This window comes from Haliotis cracherodii, unplaced genomic scaffold (genome assembly GCF_022045235.1).
Source record: "Haliotis cracherodii isolate W230 unplaced genomic scaffold, xgHalCrac1.p SCAF_6, whole genome shotgun sequence".
Taxonomy (NCBI): Eukaryota; Metazoa; Mollusca; class Gastropoda; order Lepetellida; family Haliotidae; genus Haliotis; species Haliotis cracherodii.
Genome location: NW_027266319.1, coordinates 48,059,298 through 48,085,325, shown reverse-complemented (window position 1 = coordinate 48,085,325; position 26,028 = coordinate 48,059,298). Strand labels below are relative to the sequence as shown.

Here is a 26,028-nt window from a genome sequence, read left to right as displayed (position 1 = left end):
ATTCATGGATTTCATTTTAACCAGAAAATATCATTTGCTTTTTTACATATATTTTACATTGGCTTTCCAATTTGAAGTGGGTGAAAGTTGAGACTGCAGGTTATGGGTGCTTGTGTATTATGGCTTGTAATCAAAGTACTACATTGTCAAAGAGCATTGTGGAGGTCAAGTGTCCAGATGGCAGCCCTTGATCGCGCCCATGCCTCTTCAAGTGGTCACATGGCCATCATAACTGTACCATCAAAGTGACCCGGCCAGATGACCACACTGGCCAAATGGCCAGGGAATATGGCCATGTTTGCCCACTGGTGTCTTAGTAGGATCTAAATGTCCCAGGGCAGTAAAGCATGGAATATATTGATGAGGAAAAGATACCAAGGTCAGGGTATTCTGAGTGGCCAGGGAGATATGGGAGATATCACCCCTGTTGTAGTGACCTATGGATCCTGGGTGAGGACTATGAGATGTCATCAAGATAGCATTGGTGCAATATTGAGAATTGGTTCTCTTGAAGCCAACACAATAAAGATTTAGAGATATCATCAGGAGGTATTGTAGTCCCTTCCTCAGTAGGACTGGAGTTATTAGTGACAGTTACTGATGATGCCCTTGGGCCGAGCCAGCACCTGCTGAGAGAGCCCTGTCCCATGTGGCTATTGGCTGGAGATAGTACAGTGTCCTTTTACAAGTATATATAGGTGTTGAAGGGATCATTCTGAGGATGAAACATGCTTGGACTAATTGGTTAAGGTAGGTAGTCAGTTGACATGTTAGGATTTTACCTGCTTTTTCTTAAGAAGGTACATAGAGGGATTGGTTTGAGTTCGGTGTGTGTGTGTGTGTGTGTGAGGGGGGACATGTTATTGCTTAATCAGATAAACATGTGAACACCATTGAGTTGAAGTATTTCCTGAAGGAATGGTTCACCTGGTATCCATTGCTGATATCCATTGAGTGGATTCACCTGGGTGCTCATCTTTTCCGATTGATACACGGTTGTACCAGTTTGGCCTTTTTGTATAACCGTCTGCAGGTTGTTCATGTGATCATTGTCTTTTGATCAGTCTCTTTGATTCACTATCTTCACACTGACCTGTAAAATTTAGCAGAGTTACTTACCTATCTGTCTATTTTGTAACACTTTCACTGGTATTAGTCTGTTCCATGTCTGTACCTCAGATATATATCCTTTATGTATCACATTGGCTATTTTGGGAAGAAAGTTTTAAGATAATTATGTCTTGACCTACAAACAATAAGTGATGAGTAGTTCATATTCTGGATGCCTCATGTAGTTGGTTACCATCCAAACATCAACTTTCCCCTATATATTTGTTTAGTTAATTGACTGTGCTATTCCCAAGAATTTGGTCAACTAATCTTTGCCGTCATTAAATCAGTTGATCGTCTTTTTTTCGCCAGCTCTGACTTCAGTAGAATATGGAACCAGGTTTATGAACCTGTTGTAAATATATTTCATGATGATGCATTTAGCATGTACCAGCTGTGACCACCAGCAGAGAACTGGTGTTTGAGTGCTGTCACAAACACTGCTGCAGTACATGTGGGCAAATGTTATTGACTCATGGTGTAGAGTACAGTTGTATGTGGTCACTGCAGCAAAAGGTGTGGAATTGTGTACTATAGAACTTTAACCAGCTCGCCTCTGAACAGCACTAGAGTCAGTGGACAAGTCCACTCAAAGGTGCGCCAAATTGGTTCCTTTTTAGATTGTTGGTAAACTCAATCTTGGCTGTACATCTTGGAGTTAGAAAGTGCATGCTTTCATTGTTCAAATCATATGTTCTTGTGATCCACATTAGCAGATGTGAGCTTGAGTACAAAGTAGAGGCATCTTTCTGACTGAAAGTCAAGGTGAAACATCATTTATCCTTAACCCAAACAAGACAAGTGTGGGTCTGTTTGTTCAACAGGAAGGGGATCTAGTTTTGAAAGTTGTTCCACCCTTGACATGTGTTTGAAGTGGCAGTTATCACTGCTGTGATGCTTGGCCCAAGCCAGACAGGGGTGAACATGTCTTGTGGTAATTGCAACCACCTATCTGGACTGACAGGCACTGGGATCTGTTTCACAATATGAGAACAAAATATTATCAGCAGGCTTACCCTTGAATAGGTTGAATGTGGAGGTTGCAGATGTAAATGAATTCTATTAGGCAATGTTGTCTATTGTCCTCATGTACAGTATAACAGTGTTGTAGCGGGACGACCCATGAAGACCCAGTGTAGAATAGGTCTTCAGCAACCCTTGCTTGCCATAAAAGGCGACTATGCTTCTCGTAAGAGGTGACAAACCGGATCAGGTAGTCAGACTAGCTGACTTGGTTGATGCATGTCATTGTATCCCAATTACGTGGATCGATGCTCATGATGTCAATCACCAGATTATAGCTAGTATTGCTGGGTGTGGCGTTAAACAACAAACAATACATCAGTAGCTGGACAGGACAGGACAGGACAGGACAGGACAAGGGAGAGGAGGGGAGGGGAGTGGAGGCCATGAGCGTATCACTGACCACACTTCCCAGTGTCATGGCTAACAGGCTTGTGTACAACATCCTCCTGTAGCAGTGCAGGACTGCACGTTATTCATCACTTATCCCAGTGTTGCCAGGGTAACCATCGTTGTGCAGTACAGGACTGCTTGCCATTCATCACTTGTCCCAGTGTTAACGTTGCCAGGGTAACCCATCCTAGTACAGTTCAGGACTGTGCTCCATTCATCACTATCCCAGTGTTGCCAGGGTAACCATCATGTTGCTGTGCAAGACTACGCATCATTCATCACTGTCCCAGTGTTGCCAGGGTAACCATCCTGGTGCCGTGCTAGACTGCGCGTCATTCATCACTATCCCAGTGTTGCCAGGGTAACCATCATGTTGCTGTGCAAGACTACGCATCATTCATCACTGTCCCAGTGTTGCCAGGGTAACCATCCTGGTGCTGTGCTAGACTGCGCGTCATTCATCACTGTCCCAGTGTTGCCAGGGTAACCATCCTGGTGCTGTGCAAGACTGCGCACCATTCATCACTGTCCCAGTGTTGCCAGGGTAACCATTCTGGTGCTGTGCAAGACTGCGCACCATTCATCACATGTCCCAGTGTTGCAAGAGTAACCATCCTGGTGCTGTGCAAGACTGCGCACCATTCATCACATGTCCCAGTGTTGCCAGAGTAACCATCCTGTTGCAGTACAGGACTGCACACCTAACTCCACTCATAAGTGGTCCAGTCACTGCTTATGATAGGACTGTCTATCGATATATATCAACGAAATCGATAAAGGCTAACTATATAACTAAATCAGTTATCGATAAATATTGGAGAAGTAACTTCAAGCAAATATGCAAGAAAATCCCGAAAGAAATCCACATATTTCACTCCACTTGTCAGCAGTGACACATTTATGCAGGGATTACTTTGTGGACATTTGAGATGTAACAAAAAACAGTTACCGCTTTATTTCATCACAATGTAATCGGACAACAATTTCATATCTAAAATTGTTCAGTTCTTCCCATCGACAATAATTTCCGATTATAGATCCTTTTAGCCAGCCCTAACTTATGAAGATCACAATTAATGTTTTTGTGATAACAGTGAGTTAACATATTGTCACGGTCGTGTTGTTGACTTTTCTGGAAGTGTCTTCAGTCTGCTGACAACACGACAGAAGGTTTCTATTGGATTTGAACACCACGCACACACCATGACCTGTTCCACAACAATTTCAAAGCACAATTGGGCGGTCGGGTTGCCTAGTAGTTAAAGTGTTTGCTCGCCACACCGAAGACCCGGGTTTACTTCCCGACATGGGTACAATGTGTGAAGCCCATTTCTGGTGTTCCCCGCCATGATATTGCTGGAATAATGCCAACATTGGCGTAAAAACCATACTCAAGACACTCACTCAAAGCACAATTAATATCATAGCTCTTTGTGGAACCTGTTCCTTGGGTGTTGCCTCTATTGCTTGTCATCATCATGGTCATCCACTAACTGTGCCCCACCTTGCGTCTGTGTTTTTGTAATGGCCCATAGTGCATGTTTTGTGTACATGTGAATAAACAGGTTGTTGTATTGTTGTAAAGCATCTTCGCTTTTATGCAGTTTTGTTATATTTCTTAGACTTTTGGCTTTTATTTTTCACATTGTCAGGGATGTCATCATATGTCAAATTTTTAATGCTGATACTGTATCGATACAAAGTTATGATTATCAATACTAAGTTAATAATTTTCTGCCACAGAAGCGTTTATATTTATTAGGATTCCGAAGGTTGAGATGGACATTAAGAAGGCAGAATTTGAATGTTTCTTTAATCAGCTTTATTGAGGTCTACGCTCAACCAGTATAGAGCAGTGACAGGCACAGAGCCTAGCATTCAACCAGTATAGAGCAGTGACAGGCACAGTGCCTAGCATTCAACCAGTATAGAGCAGTGATGTGCGCAGAGCCTAGCATTCAACCTGTAAAGAGCAGTGATGTACACAGAGCCTAGCATTCAACCAGTATAGAGCAGTGACAGGCACAGAGCCTAGCATTCAACCTGTATAGAGCAGTGATGTTCACAGAGCCTAGCATTCAACCAGTTTAGAGCAGTGATGTACACAGAGCCTAGCATTCAACCAGTATAGAGCAGTGATGTACACAGAGCCTAGCATTCTACCAGTATAGAGCAGTGATGTTCATAGAGCCTAGCATTCAACCAGTATAGAGCAGTGACATGCACAGAGCCTAGCATTCAACCAGTATAGAGCAGTGACATGCACAGAGCCTAGCATTCAACCAGTATAGAGCAGTAACATGCTCTTGGGCAACCTTTTGGGGGAGGATTTGAAGAAATCTGCTAGCAACATTGAAGCCGAAATAGTGGGCTTGTGCATGACAAAGCTGACATTGACCACACGTTCATGATTCAAGATATTGGTTGTAACTTTCTATGCCATATTTTAAGGTAGATATGTGACTCTGGAATTATGTTTCAGGTAGTGCAGTAGAGAGGGACCAATGCTGAGTTAACAATGGGTCCAGGTTTGCCCCCTGCCCTTGTGCTGGTGGTCCTATCGACAGGACTGGCCATAGCAACAGAGAGTCTTTCTAACCCCAGTAAGTGCAAACACAACCCACACCTTTATCTCCAACAACAGGAATCAAGCGGGATGTGGTCATTTTAATTGGCTTTTGTTGATATTCTAGTTTTGTTGTTGGTTTCATTATATGGTAGGTTGATGTCATTATTGTTTAATACTATTTTGATTTTCATATTGATATCATAGTTTTCTTTTCTATATAATTATTGTGTCATTGAAGTTGTTGTTTCGTTGATATAGGTTTTATCATTTTAGTTTTAATATATATATATGTTCACATGGTTTTATTGATAACATAGGTTTTTGATATAGGTTTTTCTATATACTTTTACTGGTATTATAGTATTATTGATATCATAGTTACATTCCAGGTATGATCCTGGCATTAATACTTCAGTCTCACAACACACATGCATGGCTAGTGTGAGGTTAGACATTGTTTGACTCTAGTGCTTATGTGGTTAGTTTTCTCCCCTAATGTAGTATTGTAACATACACATCCGGTCTTGAATGTAGTGGGATCTAGTGCCTGGTCTCCCCAGCATTAAGCAGTACTTCACATCCTCTCTATGTATGTACTTGTGTACTTATTTTCATTGTCATTATTATTGTTTTAGACTCCAAGCCGCCCAGTGTTGCCAGAGCTACTCACAGGAATGTTTATTACTTAGCTGAAGAGAAAATAGAGTTGGATTGTATAGCTGAAGGATCCCCCGAGCCTGTGTAAGTACCGGTAGGCCGAGGAAGCTGGAGGGAGTCGAGTGGGGAGTGGGGTGCCAGTGAAGAAGAGGTCCCAGAGGCCCATGCTTACTGCACTAGCCAGTTCTAAAATTGGGTGGTCAGACTTTGAGACTCAGTGTTTTGGATGCATTTTTATCATTTCAAAATGGCGTGGATCTTTGCTGATCGATGCTTTTAGACACTGGTTTTTTTGGTCCAAACTTCATTATTTTCATGGTGCTGTGTTCGAGCTGAAATATTCGCTGATTGCTGCATAAAATATCATTCACTTATACTCTTCTCGGGGGGGCACGGGTGGCCCAATCGTCTTAGGCACCGCGATTCTCTGTGCAGAGTTGCGTCCCTTGGGCACGCCAGAAACCTATGATTGTGGGTTTGAATCCCGGTTCGCCCTGATTGTGTTTCTAGGTTTGTCAGCACCATACCCATGCTCGTTGGTTTCACCGAAGTGGTAAACGTCTGAGACTCGCATCACTTCAGGCTTTCCTCCCACATTAAGCTGACACGCCATGATATAACTGTAATACTGTTAAAAGCGACGTTAAACCCAACTCATTCAATCACTATACTCTTCTCGGAAGGATACAATTACAGCCTCAGAGTATATGAAAGACTGTTTTATTAATTGAATTCTGTTCTCAGGTTAATGTAGAATAGTTTTGTGAGACTGCTGTCTACTTTAGTATAGGATCTGGTACAGGGTCTCACAAGCGTTCTCAGATCCAACATTAGATGTCCACTTGGAGGTGTTGTCAGATCCAATGTCATATGTCCACCTATAGGGGACACCATCATCCAAACATTCCTCCAATAGCTGTACTGGTAATAGGGATGAAACAAGTCAGTTGATATTCAACTTCTCAGCAATATTTTGGCCATATAGCAGTGCATGTTCTGCAAGAAGTATATCATCTTCCTAAGGCAAGCATGTCCTCTAGCCTATATCAAAGCCTAGTTTCTACCCTTGCCACATCAAGGCCACTTTTCTTTTCTTGCGTAGATCACGAGTTGTGCCCCTTGTAATGAAAACACTATTTCCAATCAGATCGCTGTTCTTATCTCGTATAGCTTCACAAAGATGGCGACTACCATAGGCGACGATCTAGTCGATCAGATAACGAAAAGACATATTCGTGTCAACAAAGACAGGTAGCAGTAAATCACGTTCATACGAAGGTTACCAGTTGTGGATGTAGATTTTGTGAAATGTGCTCTGATTAGACTATCGATAGTCCAATCAGATTTAGCACAAGAAAGTGGGCTTGACGTAGCAAGGGTGGAAAAAAGCAAGTGGGCGCTCTTGGCTTGGGAAGTTTGATGTATATGGACATGTGTTGAGGTGACCAGTAAGGTCTGTCCAGTACTGGCACTCTGATAAGAACTTTTGCTCAAACTGTGCCCAATATGCAGTGTTGATTATGATTTTGTTTCATAATATATAACATGCACTACATGTGATATATGGTATGGTTTGACATTGTTTTCAGATATTACTGGCTCAGAAATGGCGTTCGAATGAACCTGAGTACTCCCGAGAACAAGGCACGGATGACCCTTCAGTCTAATGTGGGTACTTTGGTCATTGACCAGGCTCGGACCACTGATGAGGGAGTGTATCAGTGTGTGGCTGAAAATATTTTCGGCAAATCTGTTTCAATTAAAAGAAACGTGCAGTTAGCAAGAATGGACCCTTTCCCCACCACAGTACCTCAAAAGAAGAGGGCATTGTTGGGGCGATCAGAAATTCTTACGTGTAGACCTCCAAATAGCATTCCAAGAGCAAAAATCAGCTGGATTATTGTATCCGAAGGTGATCTTGACTACCGGGATGAGGATTCGGAAGAGGGGTTTAACTTTGTGAACTTGGATAATCGGATTACGATGGATTGGAAAGGTAATCTGTATATAACCAATGTGAAACCGGAGGATGGCCAGGAAGGGGCCAAGTATGTGTGCATGGCCAACAACAAGATTGTACGATCATTCAATCAAGGGGAGGATAAAATTCTGGAACCTTTCGGAAGTAAGTATTACTCCTTCCCTCCAGGATCATATTGCTTGATGTCATGTATGTAGTCAGTATGGAAAAAGTAGCCAAAATGATGTCCTTTAAAATAGGCGATCTGATTATGATTTGATAAAAAAGTGTTCAAGAAGTTTAGAGAAATTAATTCATTTGCAGGACGACACCACTGAGTATATGTATGTGCATTATCACAGCACTCACAACTCGAACCAATACAATAAAATCCTTCAATGGCATAAGTATGTAAAAATTAGGTTGGTTCATATGCCTATGCCCCATGATTTGTTAGGCATGAAGTTTTGACTCAAAGAAAAGGAAGGTTGACATCTGTGCATGCATATGAAAACACTTGATGCCAAAGTTGCTGTGTTAACAGGTTTATATGTTCCTTTGAAAATGCACATTTGTTCTATGTACAACTAGATCAGCAATGTGAGAGAGCTATATGTTTTGGCGCAACATTTGGGAAAGAGTTTAAGTAAATGACGTCTCAAGTATTCAGCCGAATGATCAGGGGCCTCGTCATCTAGGATGCTGCAATTTGCTGTGCAGAATTGCATCTCTTAGACATGCCAGGCATCGTGGGTTTGAATTTTGGTTTGCCCTGATTATGTTTCTTGGTTTGTCTGCACCATATTGGTAATCGTGTATTTCACCGTAGTGGTTAAGGTCTTTCATCACTTCGGGCTTTCCTTGTACATCAAACTGACATGCTGTGATACCATAGAATCACACATTCTTATCACTCATCATTGGCACTCTGAAGTCATGCGCTTCACTTTTAGATGACATTTTGTCTGTTTATGACATGTCTAATGAAATATCCTAGTTTTATGGATAAGTAACAGTTGATGTTTAGGGTTACTTTTAAAAATAAGTGGAGGGTAATTTTTTTTATGTTCTCTGTCATCAATAATACTTTCATGTATTTTTGTAAGGATGAAGTTATTTAAAAAGAAACTGGATAATGGTAATGTAATTGTTACTTACATGTGTGGACCAGACACTTGACTGGTAACTGGTGTGGAGAGTTGTCACTGAGGAAGGAAGAATTTCTACGAAAGAACTGACATCTTGGATACAATTTTGTGATTCTGTGATGTGCAGATAGTCTATCCTGTCTCAGTGTCTATAAGATGCCACACAAGGGTTTCAAGTGGCCATTTGTAGCAGTTGTTTGTTTGTTTGTTTGTTTGTTTGTTTTTGAACGCTGCTCCCAGCAGTATTGTAGCTTGTTCATAATAAAAATCTGGACTAGACAATCCAATGCTTGATTTACTCACGGCAAAGACATGATGGAATAGATTAATAGGTGGTTGTCATGACAGACCAACCGTCAAAGACATTCCCCATCCCCTTCTTGATGCAAATGAACATACAATCAACATGGTTACTTGTAAAACTTAACTTTAATCCACCAAAGCATTTTAATCTGCAATAGTTCTTGATCATATATATGCATGATTGTGCAACAGATTTGTTTTTAGTATGTAATAGAGATACATATTTAAACTTGTGACTTTTGCTTAAACTGTTCACATTTGAATATGTGTGTGCTGTTATCATTTGCCTGCTTTAGATATGATATTTTATGTGTGCTTCACCAGATGACTTGCTACCATGTGTGAAGTCATGCTGTGATAGCTCGCAAATACTGTCAATGCTGAGCTTTTATTTTGTCATTTACAGAGGACGGTGAAAAGGGTAAATTTCTACAAATCTTGTGCCAAATTAGGATCAGTGACTCTCTTAATCCAGCGTAGCTCTTCCTCTAAAATGCTCTACTATAATACTAATTCTCTTCTTCTCAGTCCAATGTTTCTGTAGTGCTGTGACCTGTAACTTTGTAAAGGACATGCATTAACCAGACTCTCTAAACCCCATATAGAAACAAGAAGTAGTTTTCTTGGATGTTTTCTGTTTACTGAAGACCTGTGATTGAGTAGAAATAGTATTTACAAATCTGTACACTTGTATGTACGTACACATGAAGGCATATCCTCATCAGCAGCTCAAATGTTTGATGTCAGATAAAATCTTAATTTCTTTTATTTTGGTTTGGGGTTAAAATTTCTGCAAGCTCTCCATCTGAAAAATCTGGGGATTTACACTTAAAGATAATAAATAGCAGCTCAATTTTATACTCTGACAAGTTATATCCATTGTAGGTATAAAAAGAGTTGAGTTAAAACAGTCATCAGCTAAACATGCTCAAAATGTCGGCTTCATCAGCTTTACTAAGTGTTGCTAAGTAAGATTGCCCAAAGGATTAAGTGTACCATATTTTCATAAGTATAGTGCACACTTTTTTCGCCAAAAAACACAGCTGTGTAGAAGGGGGTGCGCATTACACACGCCATAATGACTTTTGATGGTTTTTGCCCCCCAACGCACTGACATTACTGTGAGCACGTAACACTGGAAATACCATGTCAACACATCCATACTGAAGTACGCAAATTAAATTAATCATGTAATTACACTGTCTGGCTATAAACAGTTATCATTGTATATGTGGACTTATGTTTGTAACTTATTTCATTAATTTTATTCAAAATTCCTAATGATATTTTTTTATTCAATTTTGGCGAAATCATGTGTGAAGCGATCAGAAGATCGCACATCTCACTGTTATTAACAGCAACCACAGTCAGATTACCCTATTGACGCCTTAAAACAAACTTTAGTTGACAGAGAATGGATACATATATCATAAATGCCATACTTTGACTTGTTAAAAGTCATATTTGTTGTAGTTCTATGATTCTATGTCAACATGTAGTTATCACGATCATGTGCGCAGGAGCCTCGTCGGTGACTGGTCAAATTGTTCCATGTGAAAACAATAACTGGCATTAGCGATCAGCTGCACCGAAGAGGCATGCTTAGGGTTATTAATATTTTAAACATATTTAGTTAAAGCTGCAATTTAAAATAGCATGATATTTGAATATATTATTCCTGATAAAAAAATAGTTTCAGATACAATTTGTCCCTATCCTTGTATCAAAATCCTTTAAAGTTATATCATTGGGTAAGTTTTAACTGAATCACCTGTAGATTCCAAGAAAACGTGCGTACAGCTGATTGCTGTTTCCGGCTTAGTTTATCAGAAAATACAGAGGGTAACCTTCATCCCTGCATGTAAAACAATGCCTAGCAGAACAATAAATACAATTTAAACGGTAAACCAACATGTCTGGTAATTTTTATCTAACATTTCCAAATTTTTACTGACCGATTTTCTTATCACCCATTTGTTTACCAGAATTCGTTGAAGGGGTACAGTGTAATTATTTTCTGCACATGATATTCAAAAATGAATTTCCCCAAATTCTGAATCCACAAGAGGGGGATGCGCATTATACTTGGGTTTGCACTATACTAAAAAAAATATGGTACTTTATAACAAGTCAGTTTTTATGGATGGGTTGGGTATGTCTCAACACTCAAGGAAATAAGTTTTTAATCCCATGCTGACGTTTGGTACTGCTCCCTGGATGGTATTGTTGTAGACTGTGTGTTTATGTACTTCAGACATTGTACCTGGGATGTATCTATTGGGAGATAATAAGTGGGGTTCGTTCTCCTGGATCATATAGCCAGAAACTGGAAAGTTGGGACACGCCATTATATCCCCAAACTGTTGAAAAGGACCAAATTGTAGACTGTATGTTGACAATAATACAATACTGCATTGATGCACAATTATATGTATGATATTAATTTATCATGTATTCTCTGTGTTAACAATTAACACACACACACACACACACACACACACACACACACCAGTTGACTAAACGTATTGTGAAACGCTGAAATCCATGAATTTCAAAGAAAAATTTACAAGCACTAAATTTCCATTGACCGTCTGCTACAAATGCGACTGCACCTTGTATCGGAAGTTGCTGTAGTGGAAATAGAAAATAGGTGGTAAAATTATCAACAGATTTTCAGAATCACATGGATGTATTGTACTTGAGATGATTCAGTGCTGTCGAAAAATACTGGAAAGTGGAATCTTAAGTCCAGTATGGGAACAAAACGGCAACAAGTGTTTTCATCTATAAAGTATAGCGTGACATCTTTGACCCACAGTGGCTGCTCGGTGTCATGATGCATCTTACATATGCATGTTTGTCATGATATATCTTACATATGTCTATCAGTGTATACATACTATAATCATGTACACCTGAGTGCTACAATGTGTGCTGTCTGTCATAACATTTGTGAAGTTCTCTTTACATGTGTCATGCCAGTGGAGTCTAATCCAATTGTTTCTTTACATTACAATGGGTGAAGACCTTTTCTGATGTCCCCCTTCATGATATTGCTGGAATTGTGCTGAATCCATACTCACTCGCTCACTCACTCTTTACATTACATATGTACCCCGTGAAGATCCGGGGTAGAACAGGCCTTGAGCAACCCATGCTTGTCTCCTTCCGTGAAGATCCGAGGTAGAACAGGACTTCAGCAACCCATGCTTGTCTCCTCCCGTGAAGATCTGGGGTAGAACAGGTCTTGAGCAACCCATGCTTGTCTCCTCCCGTGAAGATCCGGGGTACAACAAATTTGTTTGTAGTCAGCTTGCCCCTTTTTAAAGATACTTACCCTTCTCCAAACTAACTCGCCTACAACTAAATGGTTGAGGCTGTGATGTGGTCGAACTTGAGGTCGTGTAGTCACCTAGCAGGGCTCGGAAAAATTTGAACTCCATACGCCTAAAATGTTCTTCCCTGCAATCAAGATTAAAGCTAACACAACATTTCAAAATGGTGGCTGGTTGTCATTCTGCCGAGCTGATCCAAGGCCATCTACTTTAGGTTTCAGCAAGCCCTTTGTCATGTGAACTGGCCACGGGCCAACGGGCCATCAGTTAACCCCAGCAGTTAACCCGACCACTGGGTCACTACCCTGGCCAGTGGTTAGTTTACATGATAGTTTAGTTTGATGACAATAACAATAAGACTCCATGGTTCCAGTAGAAATAGCTCATTTCTTTCTGACTATGCACGCATTCCTTCCGACTTTTATATAAATAAGTAACGATAAACATCTTCTCTGAAACTGCTGGACCAGTCAAGCAGAACCTTTGCATGCTTCTTTCTTTTGATGATGGTAGTTTATTTGTTCATCATATTCAGATACAGTATGCAGTATGCATTGCTCACGGTTTAGAGTTTAATTTGAGAAAGGTGTCAATTGAAAGTTAATGTTTTGTGAAACAACTTATTTCACTCTGCTCGCCCTACTTTTTTATGCTTATCACTTTCTAGGGGCAACAGAGAAGAAGGATATTTAGATTTGTTTGTTTCCACTCATTTACCATGTTTACCATCTTCCCGAGGCAAGGGAGTTAACTGACCATAAAAGTCCAGTTTCCACCCTTGCCGATCTAGGCTGGTATTATGGAGTTACATTTTGGCTGGACTAACTCGTTTTATCACAATATAGATCTTGATTATCAATCAGATCATCTTGACTGGGCGCCACCGTTTTGTTAGAAGCAAATGCAAGTGATACGAGAGGTTGAATCTGATTGGTCAATAGGAGAGGCATAGAAAGGACATAACTCGTAATAGCCACTGGTGGCGCTACGATCGAGCCCAGTAATTCCAGCCTAGTTCGGCAAGGGTGGAAACTGGACTTTTTAAGTCAGTTAACTCTCTTGCCACGGGAAGATGCATGTTTACAGGGGATTAAGAAATAATTCTCTTGTATTTTATTGTTTAGGCCAAGCGATAATAAAATATTTTTTTAAAAATCATATTGTTAGTAGTGGACTGAAGGCCCAAGGGTTATTCTCGACCCTGAGTGTTTACATTTTCAATCCAAATCCAGAAGTGTAATCCAACCTATTAACTGTTTAAATGCAAGGAATACCAAAAAGAAGCAGGTGAGCAAAAGGCTAGGTGCAGCATATGCTGACAACTGAAGTGAGTCATGTGTCAGATTGAACACTCTTTCATCACCGACACCGAGTGTTTACATATTTACCAAACCTGAGGTACAGTGTTTTATCTGTCTCCTATTCTGAAACAAACAATCTGAAACACCATTTAGCAACAATTTTATGTGTACAGCACACTTTCTATGACCCGTAGGAAACAGACATAAAATATCTCTTGCTGGCATACATGTACTTGTAATACAGATTCTTTAAGCATTGTGGATTATGAGCGCCTCTTTAGCCTAGGGGCTCGCTCACTCACTAGGCTACATATACAGAGGTTGCAGGTTCCATCCCACTGAAATAGGAGTAACATTTGTCATTTGTCAACACTGCCCACACAAGAAACACACACCACATACATGTTCAGATGGAGGAAGTGTTATATGTTCAAATGCAAAATATATCTGTGGGACAGATGGAACTTGTGTAGATATCCCTGGGTGAGGGGGACTTTCTGTCCCTGCTAAGAATCATAAGATGATACCATTAGAGGTTGAAGGGCCAGTATATATATTAACATGAATGTTTAAGGTTTCTATATGGGTGTCACATTACCGGCGGAGTTTAAAACCTACAGTTGATTGTGAGGGTATTTAACAGGGGTTGCAAGGTTGTTTACTAGTACAGTGGGATGTTCTGTGTTTATATTTTGTTTAATGAGTCTCCAAATGTTAGAAACCCGTTTATTCACTACAGTCCTATCTTTGGGGATCCATTCTGTACTCATGCGAATCCTAACCTGCTGTTATATACAGCTGTCAACCCAGAAATGTTTCAGTGAGTAAAATTGGATTTAGCCACTTCTGGGCATCATTCCACAAAACAATCTTAGCACTACAACTATCGTAAGCCAGTGTGTAAGTGTGGGAGTTACAATCACCTTAGTGCTAAAATGGCTTTGTGGAACAGGGCCCTGGTTGACAGTTTGATATAGATTTGTTTTAACAGAGAGATGTGGAAGAAAGATTTAGTATACTAGCCACATAAAGAATCTGTTCACGGAGAAAATATATTCTGGATTGAAATACAATACAGCAAGAACAAAATGATGCAGACGCTGTAGCAGCTGAATGATCGGACTTTAAGAAAATGACAACGGGACCTGAACAACATCTGTTACGATGACGTCAGAAGATCAAAATGGAGTAGGGGGTCAAACGACAAAAGTCACAAAGTCAATAACGGGTATGACCACCCTGTGCGTGAATCACAGCAGTGCATCGGCGACACATGGAGTCCACCAAATGGGCATGGAAGGCCTGGGGAATGGCCTGCCATATCCTCCTCAAATCCTGTGCCAAGTCACGGACGTTATCTGGAGGATGTGGAAGACGACGCAGACGGCGCTCCATTTCATCCCACACATGCTCTATTGAGGAGAGATCTGGAGAATTTGCAGGCCATGGCAGTAAAATGACATTGTTATGGTGAAGGAAATCCATTGCGACCCTAGCCGTGTGAGGACGAGCGTTGTCCTGTTGAAATGTCAATCCCGGGCCATGACGTTGCAGGAAAGGAATGAACACAGGCCTCAGAATCTGATCTCTGTAGCCAACACCGGTGAGATTGCCCCGAACAACCACCAAAGGGGTTCGGTGCCGTGCTGTTATCCCACCCCAAATCATCACAGAGCCACCTCCAAAAAGATTCCTCTCCACAATACAGTTGCGTGCATAACGTTCTCCCAAACGCTGGTAGACATTTGGCGCCCGTCACTGTGGGAAATGTTGAACCTCGATTCATCTGTAAAGACAACATTTCTCCACCATATTTGAGGTTGGTGAACATGATTTCGGCACCATCTTAGATGGTTGACGCGATGACGGTGTGGCAGGGCGTCGTGGTCGAATCCCGTACTTATGTAAACGATTCCTGACAGTGTTGGGATGGATACGGCGCAGTCCAGGAATTGTCTGGGACGTCGTTACTGCCGTTTGGAACCTGTGTCGGAGATGTGTAACTCGAATCCATCTGTCCTGTCTTGGCGTCGTTACTCGGCAACGTCATTTGTGTTCTGATAACGCCTCACCAATGCCGATATCGTGTTACGATGGCATTGGAAATGTGTTGCCACCTGTTGTTGCCTCATTCCCGCTCGGATCATTCCAATGGCTTCATGAGGCTGTGCAGCTGTCAATCTTGGCATGATTTGCTTGTGATATGCTTGTGTCTGCGCCTGAGAAGTTTTGAATTTTTGAATGGCCACAGATCATGCTTTCCAAAGTGACAGCGAATTTTGAGTTGCACATGCTGTATACAGCTGCACAGGATCCACGTGCAGTAACACATTGCACGTCCATAGGCCCCATCAATGACGTCATATCGCATGGCACGTGCATGAGCGTTTGAATGTCTCCAATAATTGCTGTGTTCAAACCTATATTTCATATATGGACGGTGTGCCCTTATATCTATATTTCCTCCGTGCACAGTTTCTTTATGTGGCTAGTATATTTTGTTATATGTTGTGAGTTGATAGGGATTTGTTGTTCAGCCAGCCAACTTGCTATTCAGGTCAAAATTTCCTGTAATATACTAATGAATATAAAATAACTTTGCTTCATAAATTAGTTCTTTGGACTAGTGACTAAATGTGCAGATTAAAATGTATGTGCCCAATAAATCCAGGCTTGAGTCAATGAAGACTACAGTATTTTCTTGCGCACCCCCTTCTATACAGTTGTGTGTTTTTTCAAAAAAGTGTGCACTATACTCAAGAAAATAATTACTCTGTCTGGTTATAAAAAGTTATCATTGTGTATATGTGGACTTATGTTTGTAACTTATTTCATTAATTTTATTCAAAATTCCTTTTAATATTGTTTTAATTAATTTCGGTCAAATCGTGTGTGAAGCGATCGGAAGATTGCACAACTCACCATTATAAACAGCAACCACGGTCAGGTTACCGCTATTGACGCCTTGAAACGAACTTTAGTTGACAGAGAATGGATACATTTATCATAAATGCTATACTTTGACTTGTTAAACGGCATATTTGTTTTAGTTGGACGATTCTATGTCAACACGTAATTCTCGAGATCATGCGCACAGGAGCCTAGACGGTGACTGGTCAGATTGGTTCCATGTAAAAAAATCTGCATCTAAATTTGCAAGATATTGGAATATATTATTCCTGATAAAAAAATAGTTTCAGATACAATTTTTGCCGATCCTTGCATTAAAATCCGGTAAAGTTATATCATTGGATGTGTCTTGACCGAATCACCAGTAGATTCCAAGAAAATGTGTGTACAGCTGATTGCTGTTTCCGGCTTAGTTTACGAGAAAATACTGAAGGTAATCTTAATCCTTGGATATAAAACAATGCCTAGCAGAACAAAAAATAAAATTTAAATGGTAAATCAACATGTCTGGTGATTTTATATCTCAAATTTCGAATTTGTACTGACAAAATTTCTCATCACCCGTTTGTTTGCCGGACTTCGCTGAAGGGGTATGGTGTAATTTTTTTTCTGCACTTGGTATTCGAATGATTTTTTTTCTCCAAAATACTGAATCCGCTAGAGGGGGTTGTGCATTATGCATGGGTGCGCACTATACTCAAGAAAATATGGTAACAGTTACATATGTAAACCAATACTGACTTCACAATACTGACTTAATTGTCACTTGAAGCCATTGACATCACACAGCTTCAGTGTTGAGAAAAACACAATTTGACCTCGTCCATTGTTCATGACATCTCAGATTAATTACATTGCGTCATTTGAACAATAGGCTGCCTTCTGTGAAGTTTCTTCATTTTCTCTCTTAATATAACAAAGAGTAAAATATAGAATAACCAACTTAAAACTCTAGATTAACACCATTCATTCACTCGAGACAGATACTCCGTAATTTGGCTTAGTTCACTGCTTATTCTGTAATTATCCCATTCAAGTTTGAATAACATTATGCTAAAAGTGGCGTAATTTTCTTCTTAGATAATGAACCAATTGCTAGCCTGCTGTAAGTATAGAGTTGCGTGGTGGCATAGACATATTGCAAAGCAGCTTAAATTTGTCTTTGGTTTCAACTGACAGAACATAAAGCACTACTTAGATGTCACCTTTGTGAGAGTCCAAAGCAGGAAATAATATTTGCAGTTCCTTGTTAACAGAGCAGATGTCAGGTGATGGGTTTAGTGTGACCTATGAATGTTCACATCTCTTCTTAGTCGAAGCAGTTGTAATGAAGAATTGAACAGCAGTTTATTGGTTACAACCCAGTCTTCATAACATATTTCATAATCATGCTAATTTACTTTAGTAGGTATGTCTTTGCCCAAAAGGCTAATCCAGTAAGCAGGTCTGCAAGTTGCTTCAGATTCTAGATCCTGCTAACTGGTTTGAGACATGTTTCATACAGACGTGTCATGAGAGATGTTGTCATATATCTGATTTCTTCCAGAGCCGGCTGATGAGCCTGTGTCTCTTCTGTGGCATTCAACCTTAGATGTGCTTGGACTCGTGGGCAAAACAGCCAAGTTCAAGTGTATTTTCGCAGGAAAGTAAGTGTTGCATGTGACTCCATTATTGCTGGCCGAGTTTACTTGTGAATGCTGTAACAATGCTCGTCCAGCTCATGACACTGCCCAGTGCAGTAACAGCAGATGTGATGAATACATAATACTGCTCATTACGTTGAGAAGATGGCTTATATATCAACACTTGGAACCTTGACAGTCTTCATCCATGGACCTACTGCATTGTCATATACTGTATTTCCAGCTATTGAGATATGACACATCAAGCAAGAAAAGTAAACTTTACTCAGTTAACCTGCTTATACCCCAATCTATATCATTATATTCTAAGTTGACAGTCTTGTTGTAGTCATCGGAGAATCGTCTTTTATTTTTCTAAGACCACTTGCATTAATGTCATTATGAAGCTTAGGCTCGGTGTTGGTGCTCACATAAACTCATGATTTTTCTCAGTATGTGTCTTTTGGTATGTTTGTGTGGTAAAGGAGTGCTATGGCAGTGTTGCTGGCTGGTACGTCATTTTATCAAATCAAGTACTGGTATGTGTTTTCCTCATAAGACTATGTTGACAGTGTTGTCTGCTTTTTGTCACGGCATCCAAGTCAAGTCATGTCAGCCAGTGTAATGATGTTGGAATTATACAATTATGTTGTGTTATTTATTGACTTAAGCCCCAAATCAATAGAACTACCCCAGTGAAAGCAAAAAGTCCATTAATCTGACTGATGTATGTTTTCGGACTTATGCCCATGGTTAAAATGAGACAATGGCTGCAGGACTACTAAGAAGATCCACTGTCAGTCCCGTACTGTAACGTCGTGTCCAGCTTTTGTGGACTGGATCTAACACATGAGCAACTTTGTCAACTCCCATCCATTGGCTCTCAATACATGGTTTGTTTGTGAAGCTCACCGAATGTCATGTCAACTGAGAATCTATAGGTGACAGTCATAAACTGGATGTGTCATCTTTCAGCCCTCAGGTAAAAATTGTATGGAAGAGAAAAGGAAAGGAGCTGACGTCTCGAATGTCACAGAGCAGGGATATGTTTGACTTTGAAATCAAGAGAGTCAAGTATGAAGACGCCGGACTTTATGTGTGTGAAGGAAGCAACACGGCCCATGACAAAGTCATCAAAAAGACCTTCAATCTCACAGTAGAGGGTGAGTTGACCATTAACACTGTCCACACTTGAAACACATACTACACACATTCACATGAAACCCACACCACACACATTCAGATGGAGGGGAGTTGACAGTCTTACCTGCCCACACATGAAACACACACCACACACATTCAGATGGAGGGGAGTTGACAGTCTTACCTGCCCACACATGAAACACACACCACACACATTCAGATGGAGGGGAGTTGACAGTCTTACCTGCCCACACATGAAACACATACCACACACACCACACACATTCAGATGGAGGGGAGTTGACAGTCTTACCTGCCCACACATGAAACACACACCACACACTTTCAGATGGAGGGGAGTTGACAGTCTTACCTGCCCACACATGAAACACACACCACACACACCTCACACATTCAGATGGAGGGGAGTTGCAGTCTTACCTGCCCACACATGAAACACACACGACACACTTTCAGATGGAGGGGAGTTGACAGTCTTACCTGCCCACACATGAAACACACACCACACACTTTCAGATGGAGGGGAGTTGCAGTCTTACCTGCCCACACACACCACACACATTCAGATGGAGGGGAGTTGCAGTCTTACCTGCCCACACATGAAACACACACCACACACTTTCAGATGGAGGGAAGTTGACAGTCTTACCTGCCCACACATGAAACACACACCACACACTTTCAGATGGAGGGGAGTTGACAGTCTTACCTGCCCACACATGAAACACACACCACACACTTTCAGATGGAGGGGAGTTGACAGTCTTACCTGCCCACACATGAAACACACACCACACACTTTCAGATGGAGGGGAGTTGACAGTCTTACCTGCCCACACATGAAACACACACCACACACACCACACACATTCAGATGGAGGGGAGTTGACAGTCTTTCCTGCCCACACATGAAACCCACACCACACACACCACACACATTCAGATGGAGGGGAGTTGACAGTCTTACCTGCCCACACATGAAACCCACACCACACACACCACACACATTCAGATGGAGGGGAGTTGACAGTCTTACCTGCCCACACATGAAACCCACACCACACACACCACACACATTCAGATGGAGGGGAGTTGACAGTCTTACCTGCCCACACTTGAAACCCACACCACACACGCCACACACATTCAGATGGAGGGGAGTTGACAGTCTTACCTGCCCACACATGAAACACACACCACACACATTCAGATGGAGGGGAGTTGACAGTCTTACCTGCCCACACATGAAACACACACCACACACACCCCACACATTCAGATGGAGGGGAGTTGACAGTCTTACCTGCCCACACATGAAACCCACACCACACACCCCACACACATTCAGATGGAGGGGAGTTGACAGTCTTACACATCCATGTTCATAGACCAAAGTTCAAAAAGGTTTATTTTGGAACCATAAAGATTCATTGTCTTGGACAAAATGTGAAATTGGCAAGTTCCCTCTGAACATCAACACTAGGTTTATGAAAAGGGAAAATCTTGAGTCAATTGATAGTAGATTGGAAGATGAAACACTTAATAATCCTGAATTCCACTTTGCAGCCAGACCCAAATGGGTGTTGGAGCCTAAAGACCTGACTGTGGGTGTGGAAGAGAATGCAGCGTTTTCCTGTGAAGCTAAAGGAAGCCCTCAGCCCACAGTCCAGTGGTACATCAATGGGAACCAAATTGAACGTGAGTATTCTGGACATACGAAACATGCCAAAACCTTCTCCAAATAGTCTGATTATTTTGTGTAGGATGGAATGCAGTATATTATTTTTAAGCTTCACAATCCATGACATTGCATAGGAATCCTTCTTGTTTATCAGAGGGTTGTTCAGTTCATTTGCAACAAGGTGTTTACTTTCTCCTTGAGTTAGTGATTAAAATCTAGCATTGCATCTGCATTAGTTCAGCCATATAGTGATGAGAACAAGTTGATATATATATATACGATTGTGTCATGAACACAAAACCATATTTATAAACAAATTTGTCAAACATATTTGGGCATAACAATATTATTTACATGTTTAAAACATGGGCTGTTGGTCTCTTTGAGTAAAACATTACAAGCATGAACCATGAACATTTCTCACAGCAACATGTCTTTCTAAAAAAAAAATGTTTAAATTTAAATTGTGACAATAACAATTGAAGTATTTTGACACAGAATCTTTCAGGGCTGAGGATGATGATGATGATGATTATGTGATAACTGTTTGGCATGTTTCCTTTCATGTGATTGTTGTTTTCCAGTGGAACCCCCTAACCCAAGAAGAAGGCTGGAAGGAAATAAACTTATCTTTACAAACCTGTCCAAGTCTGACTCGCAGGTCATTCAGTGCAATGCCACCAATAAGAATGGCTTTATGTGGGCTGACGTCTTCCTGCATGTTCTTGGTGAGTCTTTGATGAGTTTCCGCCTCGACCTTGTAGGGGAACTGGCTTGTCATAAGAGGTGACTAATTTGGATCAGGTGGTCTGACTAGGTTAATACCGTGTCATCGTACCTGAACTAATGGGATATTGATCCTAATGTTAACCGTGGTATTACTCACACACCATATCTGCATGTACAGGAAGCATCTACTGCTTGAAGACTGACTTGGATGTTGAAAACCAAGTAGCATCTATCTGTCCTGGTGATTGCTTCACACCTCGGGTTTCTTGGTTGACTACGATCCTTCCATACACAGAAGTAGGTTAGGATGTGAAGATTTGTCCACACACCGGTGATTATTATACCCCCGACATAAAAGGGTAGGGGTATATAATTATACCAAGGAATTCCGACCTTCCTTCCGTCTGTCCTTCCGAGGACATACTTTGGTACGACCTATAACTTGATAACAACCAAATAGATTCGTTTCAAACTTGGTGAACACTTTCTATACCAATAGGAGCGGTACTGTGTGAAGTTTTATTTAAGTAATTGGATTTTCTAAATAAAAAAAAACAGCCCTTTTTTTCAGTTATGTTTTATCGCATATTTCCCATTTCTATTGACTAAGTTTGTTATCACCTATTCGTTCACCTGAAGGAATGAGAGATAGTTCTTTACTGTGTGTAATACTCCAAATTGTTTTATTTTTTCATAGTGCATTAAACATATTCTGTCTTGTTGGTACCTGTTGATAGCTTGTTCCTGTTTGCAGCCATCCCAGCCAATGTAGACCGGGAGCCCTTGCCCAGACTGAAGGTGGCCGAGGGGCAGACAATTACACTGACGTGTGAGTCGTCAGGGAAGCCCAAGCCCAGCGTTGTTTGGTTCAAGGGGAATCAGCCCCTGACTGGGGACCGCCATGTTGTACAGGATAACGGAGATCTCCTCATCAAGGTGGGTGCTGAAACAGGATGACATGTTTCCGGTCAAATAGCTGGAATGTTGCTGAGCACGATGTTAAAGAACAAACAGTAAAAAAAGGAAAAGATTATGTATGAGAATGAATTTGTTTTTAATATTATCATTTGGTTTAATGCAGTACACTTATATACCAAATGCAGTTGGCAGATCAACTAAGGCTGGGCCAGGTATACTTGATTATTGACCTGCAAGCTGTGTTATTGCTGTTACAGAATGTGAACCACAAAGACACTGGCAACTACAAGTGCTACGCTAGGAACAGGTTTGGGAAGGATGAAGCTAATGGAACACTCACTGTTAGAAGTAAGCATTGACAATAAAACTTTTAATCAATATGGATCAAAACTACTAAAAGTAACTGGTTTGACCAAAGTGGTAATCGTCTGAGACCTGCTCCACTTCTGGGGGTGACAGCGTATCACACACTGTGATATAACTGGAATATTGTTCAAATTAGTGTTAAACCAACCCAACTCACCCACTGAAAGTAACTTCCATGTTCCCTCTCTGTTGTACCCTTGAATGTAGAACTGACATAGTCATCGCGTGATAACACTTTACACTGACACAATGTTTTTTCACAAAGCAAAGATTTTACCAGCTGAACACCGGAAATACCAGTCAACAAATCCAAACTGAAGTACCCACTTTAGTACTAGTATAATGCTGTCTGGTTATGAAAACCTGGTCATTGTATATCTGGACATACGTTTGTAATATATCTTATTCATGGTATTCCAAGTTTCATCATTGTGAGGGATGACTGTATGTTTCCCTGGTTATAAGGGTTTCATGTCATCAGTCACAAATGGTAGTAATGGAAATCAGGGTGCAATCAGGTCAGAAAAGCTTTCATTTTCAACATAGTTTTCTAGATCCTACTTGGTCAGCTTGTGATTGATTCTTCGAACATGTTTTGTATGTAGGTAACATGAAGATGTTTTAGATTTATTTCATGCAATTTCTCATACAAAGAAATCTTTAAATTTCAGAGAAAACTAAAATAGATTCTGAACCACTTGACCTTGAGTTAATTTATGGCAACGAGGCGACCTTTACCTGTGGGGCCATCACTGACCCCCTTGAGACCCTGGAGTACTCCTGGCTGCGCAATGGCGTCCGAATTGAAGAGGATGACCCCCGATTCAGCATCATGGATGGCACACTAACTATCATTGACATCAACAGTAAAGACACTGCTAACTACACGTGCATGGCATCTAATGGCCTTGACAATGCTACAGCTTCTGCTAAATTACAGGTCAAAGGTAAGCTTGTCCTCAAATGGTTTTAAGAAAGTACAAATCTTTGTCATTTGTTTGATACACATTCTTGACTTTAAAGTTCAAATTTTGATGAATTACATAAAAACCCAACATTCCCTTTGTCTTCTCATGATAAGTGTTTCTTGCATTTAGTAGTGTATGTTCTTGTGTTAAATAGTGTATGTTCTTCCGTTTAATAGTGTATGTTCTTGCGTTTAATAGTGTATGTTCTTGCGTTTAATAGTGTATGTTCTTATGTTCCTACAGCACCACCTGATCCACCCTACAATGTGTCATTGAAGCAGTGCTATGCAAATGATGCCATTTTGAAATGGCAGTTTGATACAAAACTGGAAAACTTCTCTCCTTTGCAAAGCTTTATTGTGGAATACAACACGTCATTCCACCCAGATGTCTGGGTCACTGGTGCAAGGCCCTCTGCTGATAGTCGCGAGGCAAAAATAAAGCTTTCATTATGGGTTAGATACAATTTCCGTGTCAAGGCCATCAATGAAATCGGTATTGGCAAACCAAGTGCTATCAACCCGTCGGAGTGCAAGACTCCCCAAGGTCGTCCTGACCGGCATCCCCGGAAGGTCCAGACTGTGGGTGACAAGACCAACTTCCTGGTGATAGAGTGGGAGGTAAGACTAGACAACTATCAACAGTCAAATGAACAATTTTAAATCTGATCTTCAATCAGTCAAACAAGATCTTACCAGACCTGTCAAACCACCCGCATTTTGTAGGAAACTTCCGCAATTTGATGAAATCTCCCAGTCTCCCGCATGGTTGACTATTTCTCCCGCAAAACAGAATTCTTCATTATTTTAAAAATTCGCCTCCATTGTCCCTTGAGTAAAAACAATGAACGGGAAGTTTGCGTCCCGATCTGTCTGGTAGGCTCCCGGATTAGTGACCCTTATCACAGCCACCCGCAGGGGGACCCGGATGTTGCCTTTGTCCAGTAATCAACTGGTAATTAAATTCATATGGTGAACAATTGAACAATGTAAACTGTTAAGAAAACTAGGATAGTCCTAACAGGTGCCTAAAGGGTTTGAACTTGAAATGAAAAATCAGTCAAGTATTCATCACTTCATGAAATGAACTGTTGTCTTCATGTTCTTAGCGTGTTTATTCTTCCATAATTTAAGAACATAGATACATATGGTCGGTCCAGTTATACATGACTTTATTGGTTATCAGATTTGTCAGAAACTTTGGTAAAACATTAACATACCCCAACGTTACGTCATTGAACTCTTGGAAATGAAAACAAAATATGTCCTGCAAGCGCCATCTTCAGAAACAACACTATGTGTGATTGGTTGATTCGGCAGTCGAAATAACAATGAGTTACACGATCAGGCTTCCTCACAGCTAGGGTTTAAACAAAGTTTAAAGTGACACTTATAAATTTCCTTTTGACTGACATCGTGACTTGTACACAGCACAGAAAATATCAAAATAGAACTTTATCAAATTTCGCGAGAATGTATCATGTGATTATTTTACACGATTTGATTGGCTGCTAGTTTGCTTACATCCCAGATCTGCAATCTAATTTGCATACAACAGTACAAGTCAACAAATGAGATTAATACACGTCAAGGTCAGAAACGTCAACAATGACGAGACTCATTTCATTCATAAATTGTAGTAAAACGTAATAGTACTTCCAAATATGGCATACATTTCTTGGAATGGAATAACGTGAACATTTCCAGGAAATTGAAGAAGCGAAGTAATGGGACTGTCAACAGACTACCGCAGACAGAAAAAAACCAGCATATCTTATTGAAATTAGGGGCGATGATGTTGCGTCAGGATAAATGCATTTGATATTTCTTTGGCGAACTTTGTAACCAACATCGCGCCAAATACTCAGAAAA

General features: G+C 40.7%; 1 protein-coding gene across 7 annotated transcripts in view; it reads left to right on the top strand.

The window, feature by feature from the left end:
- Positions 1 to 26,028, top strand: part of LOC139445786 (neuroglian-like) — a 77,552-nt gene that overhangs the window by 36,167 nt on the left and 15,357 nt on the right. For 6 of the 7 annotated variants that reach the window (XM_071227007.1, XM_071227005.1, XM_071227006.1 and 3 more), the window contains 12 exons: positions 5,009 to 5,129; positions 5,731 to 5,836; positions 7,342 to 7,877; positions 9,570 to 9,584; positions 18,256 to 18,355; positions 19,307 to 19,494; positions 21,062 to 21,193; positions 21,761 to 21,904; positions 22,660 to 22,841; positions 23,081 to 23,171; positions 23,861 to 24,136; positions 24,401 to 24,777. In XM_071227007.1, the coding sequence (XP_071083108.1) occupies positions 5,045 to 5,129; positions 5,731 to 5,836; positions 7,342 to 7,877; positions 9,570 to 9,584; positions 18,256 to 18,355; positions 19,307 to 19,494; positions 21,062 to 21,193; positions 21,761 to 21,904; positions 22,660 to 22,841; positions 23,081 to 23,171; positions 23,861 to 24,136; positions 24,401 to 24,777 (2,232 nt within the window). In that variant the 5' untranslated portion in view covers positions 5,009 to 5,044. The remainder of the gene's footprint in view (positions 1 to 5,008; positions 5,130 to 5,730; positions 5,837 to 7,341; positions 7,878 to 9,569; positions 9,585 to 18,255; positions 18,356 to 19,306; positions 19,495 to 21,061; positions 21,194 to 21,760; positions 21,905 to 22,659; positions 22,842 to 23,080; positions 23,172 to 23,860; positions 24,137 to 24,400; positions 24,778 to 26,028) is intronic. The other variant, XM_071227009.1, reaches the window with a different exon arrangement.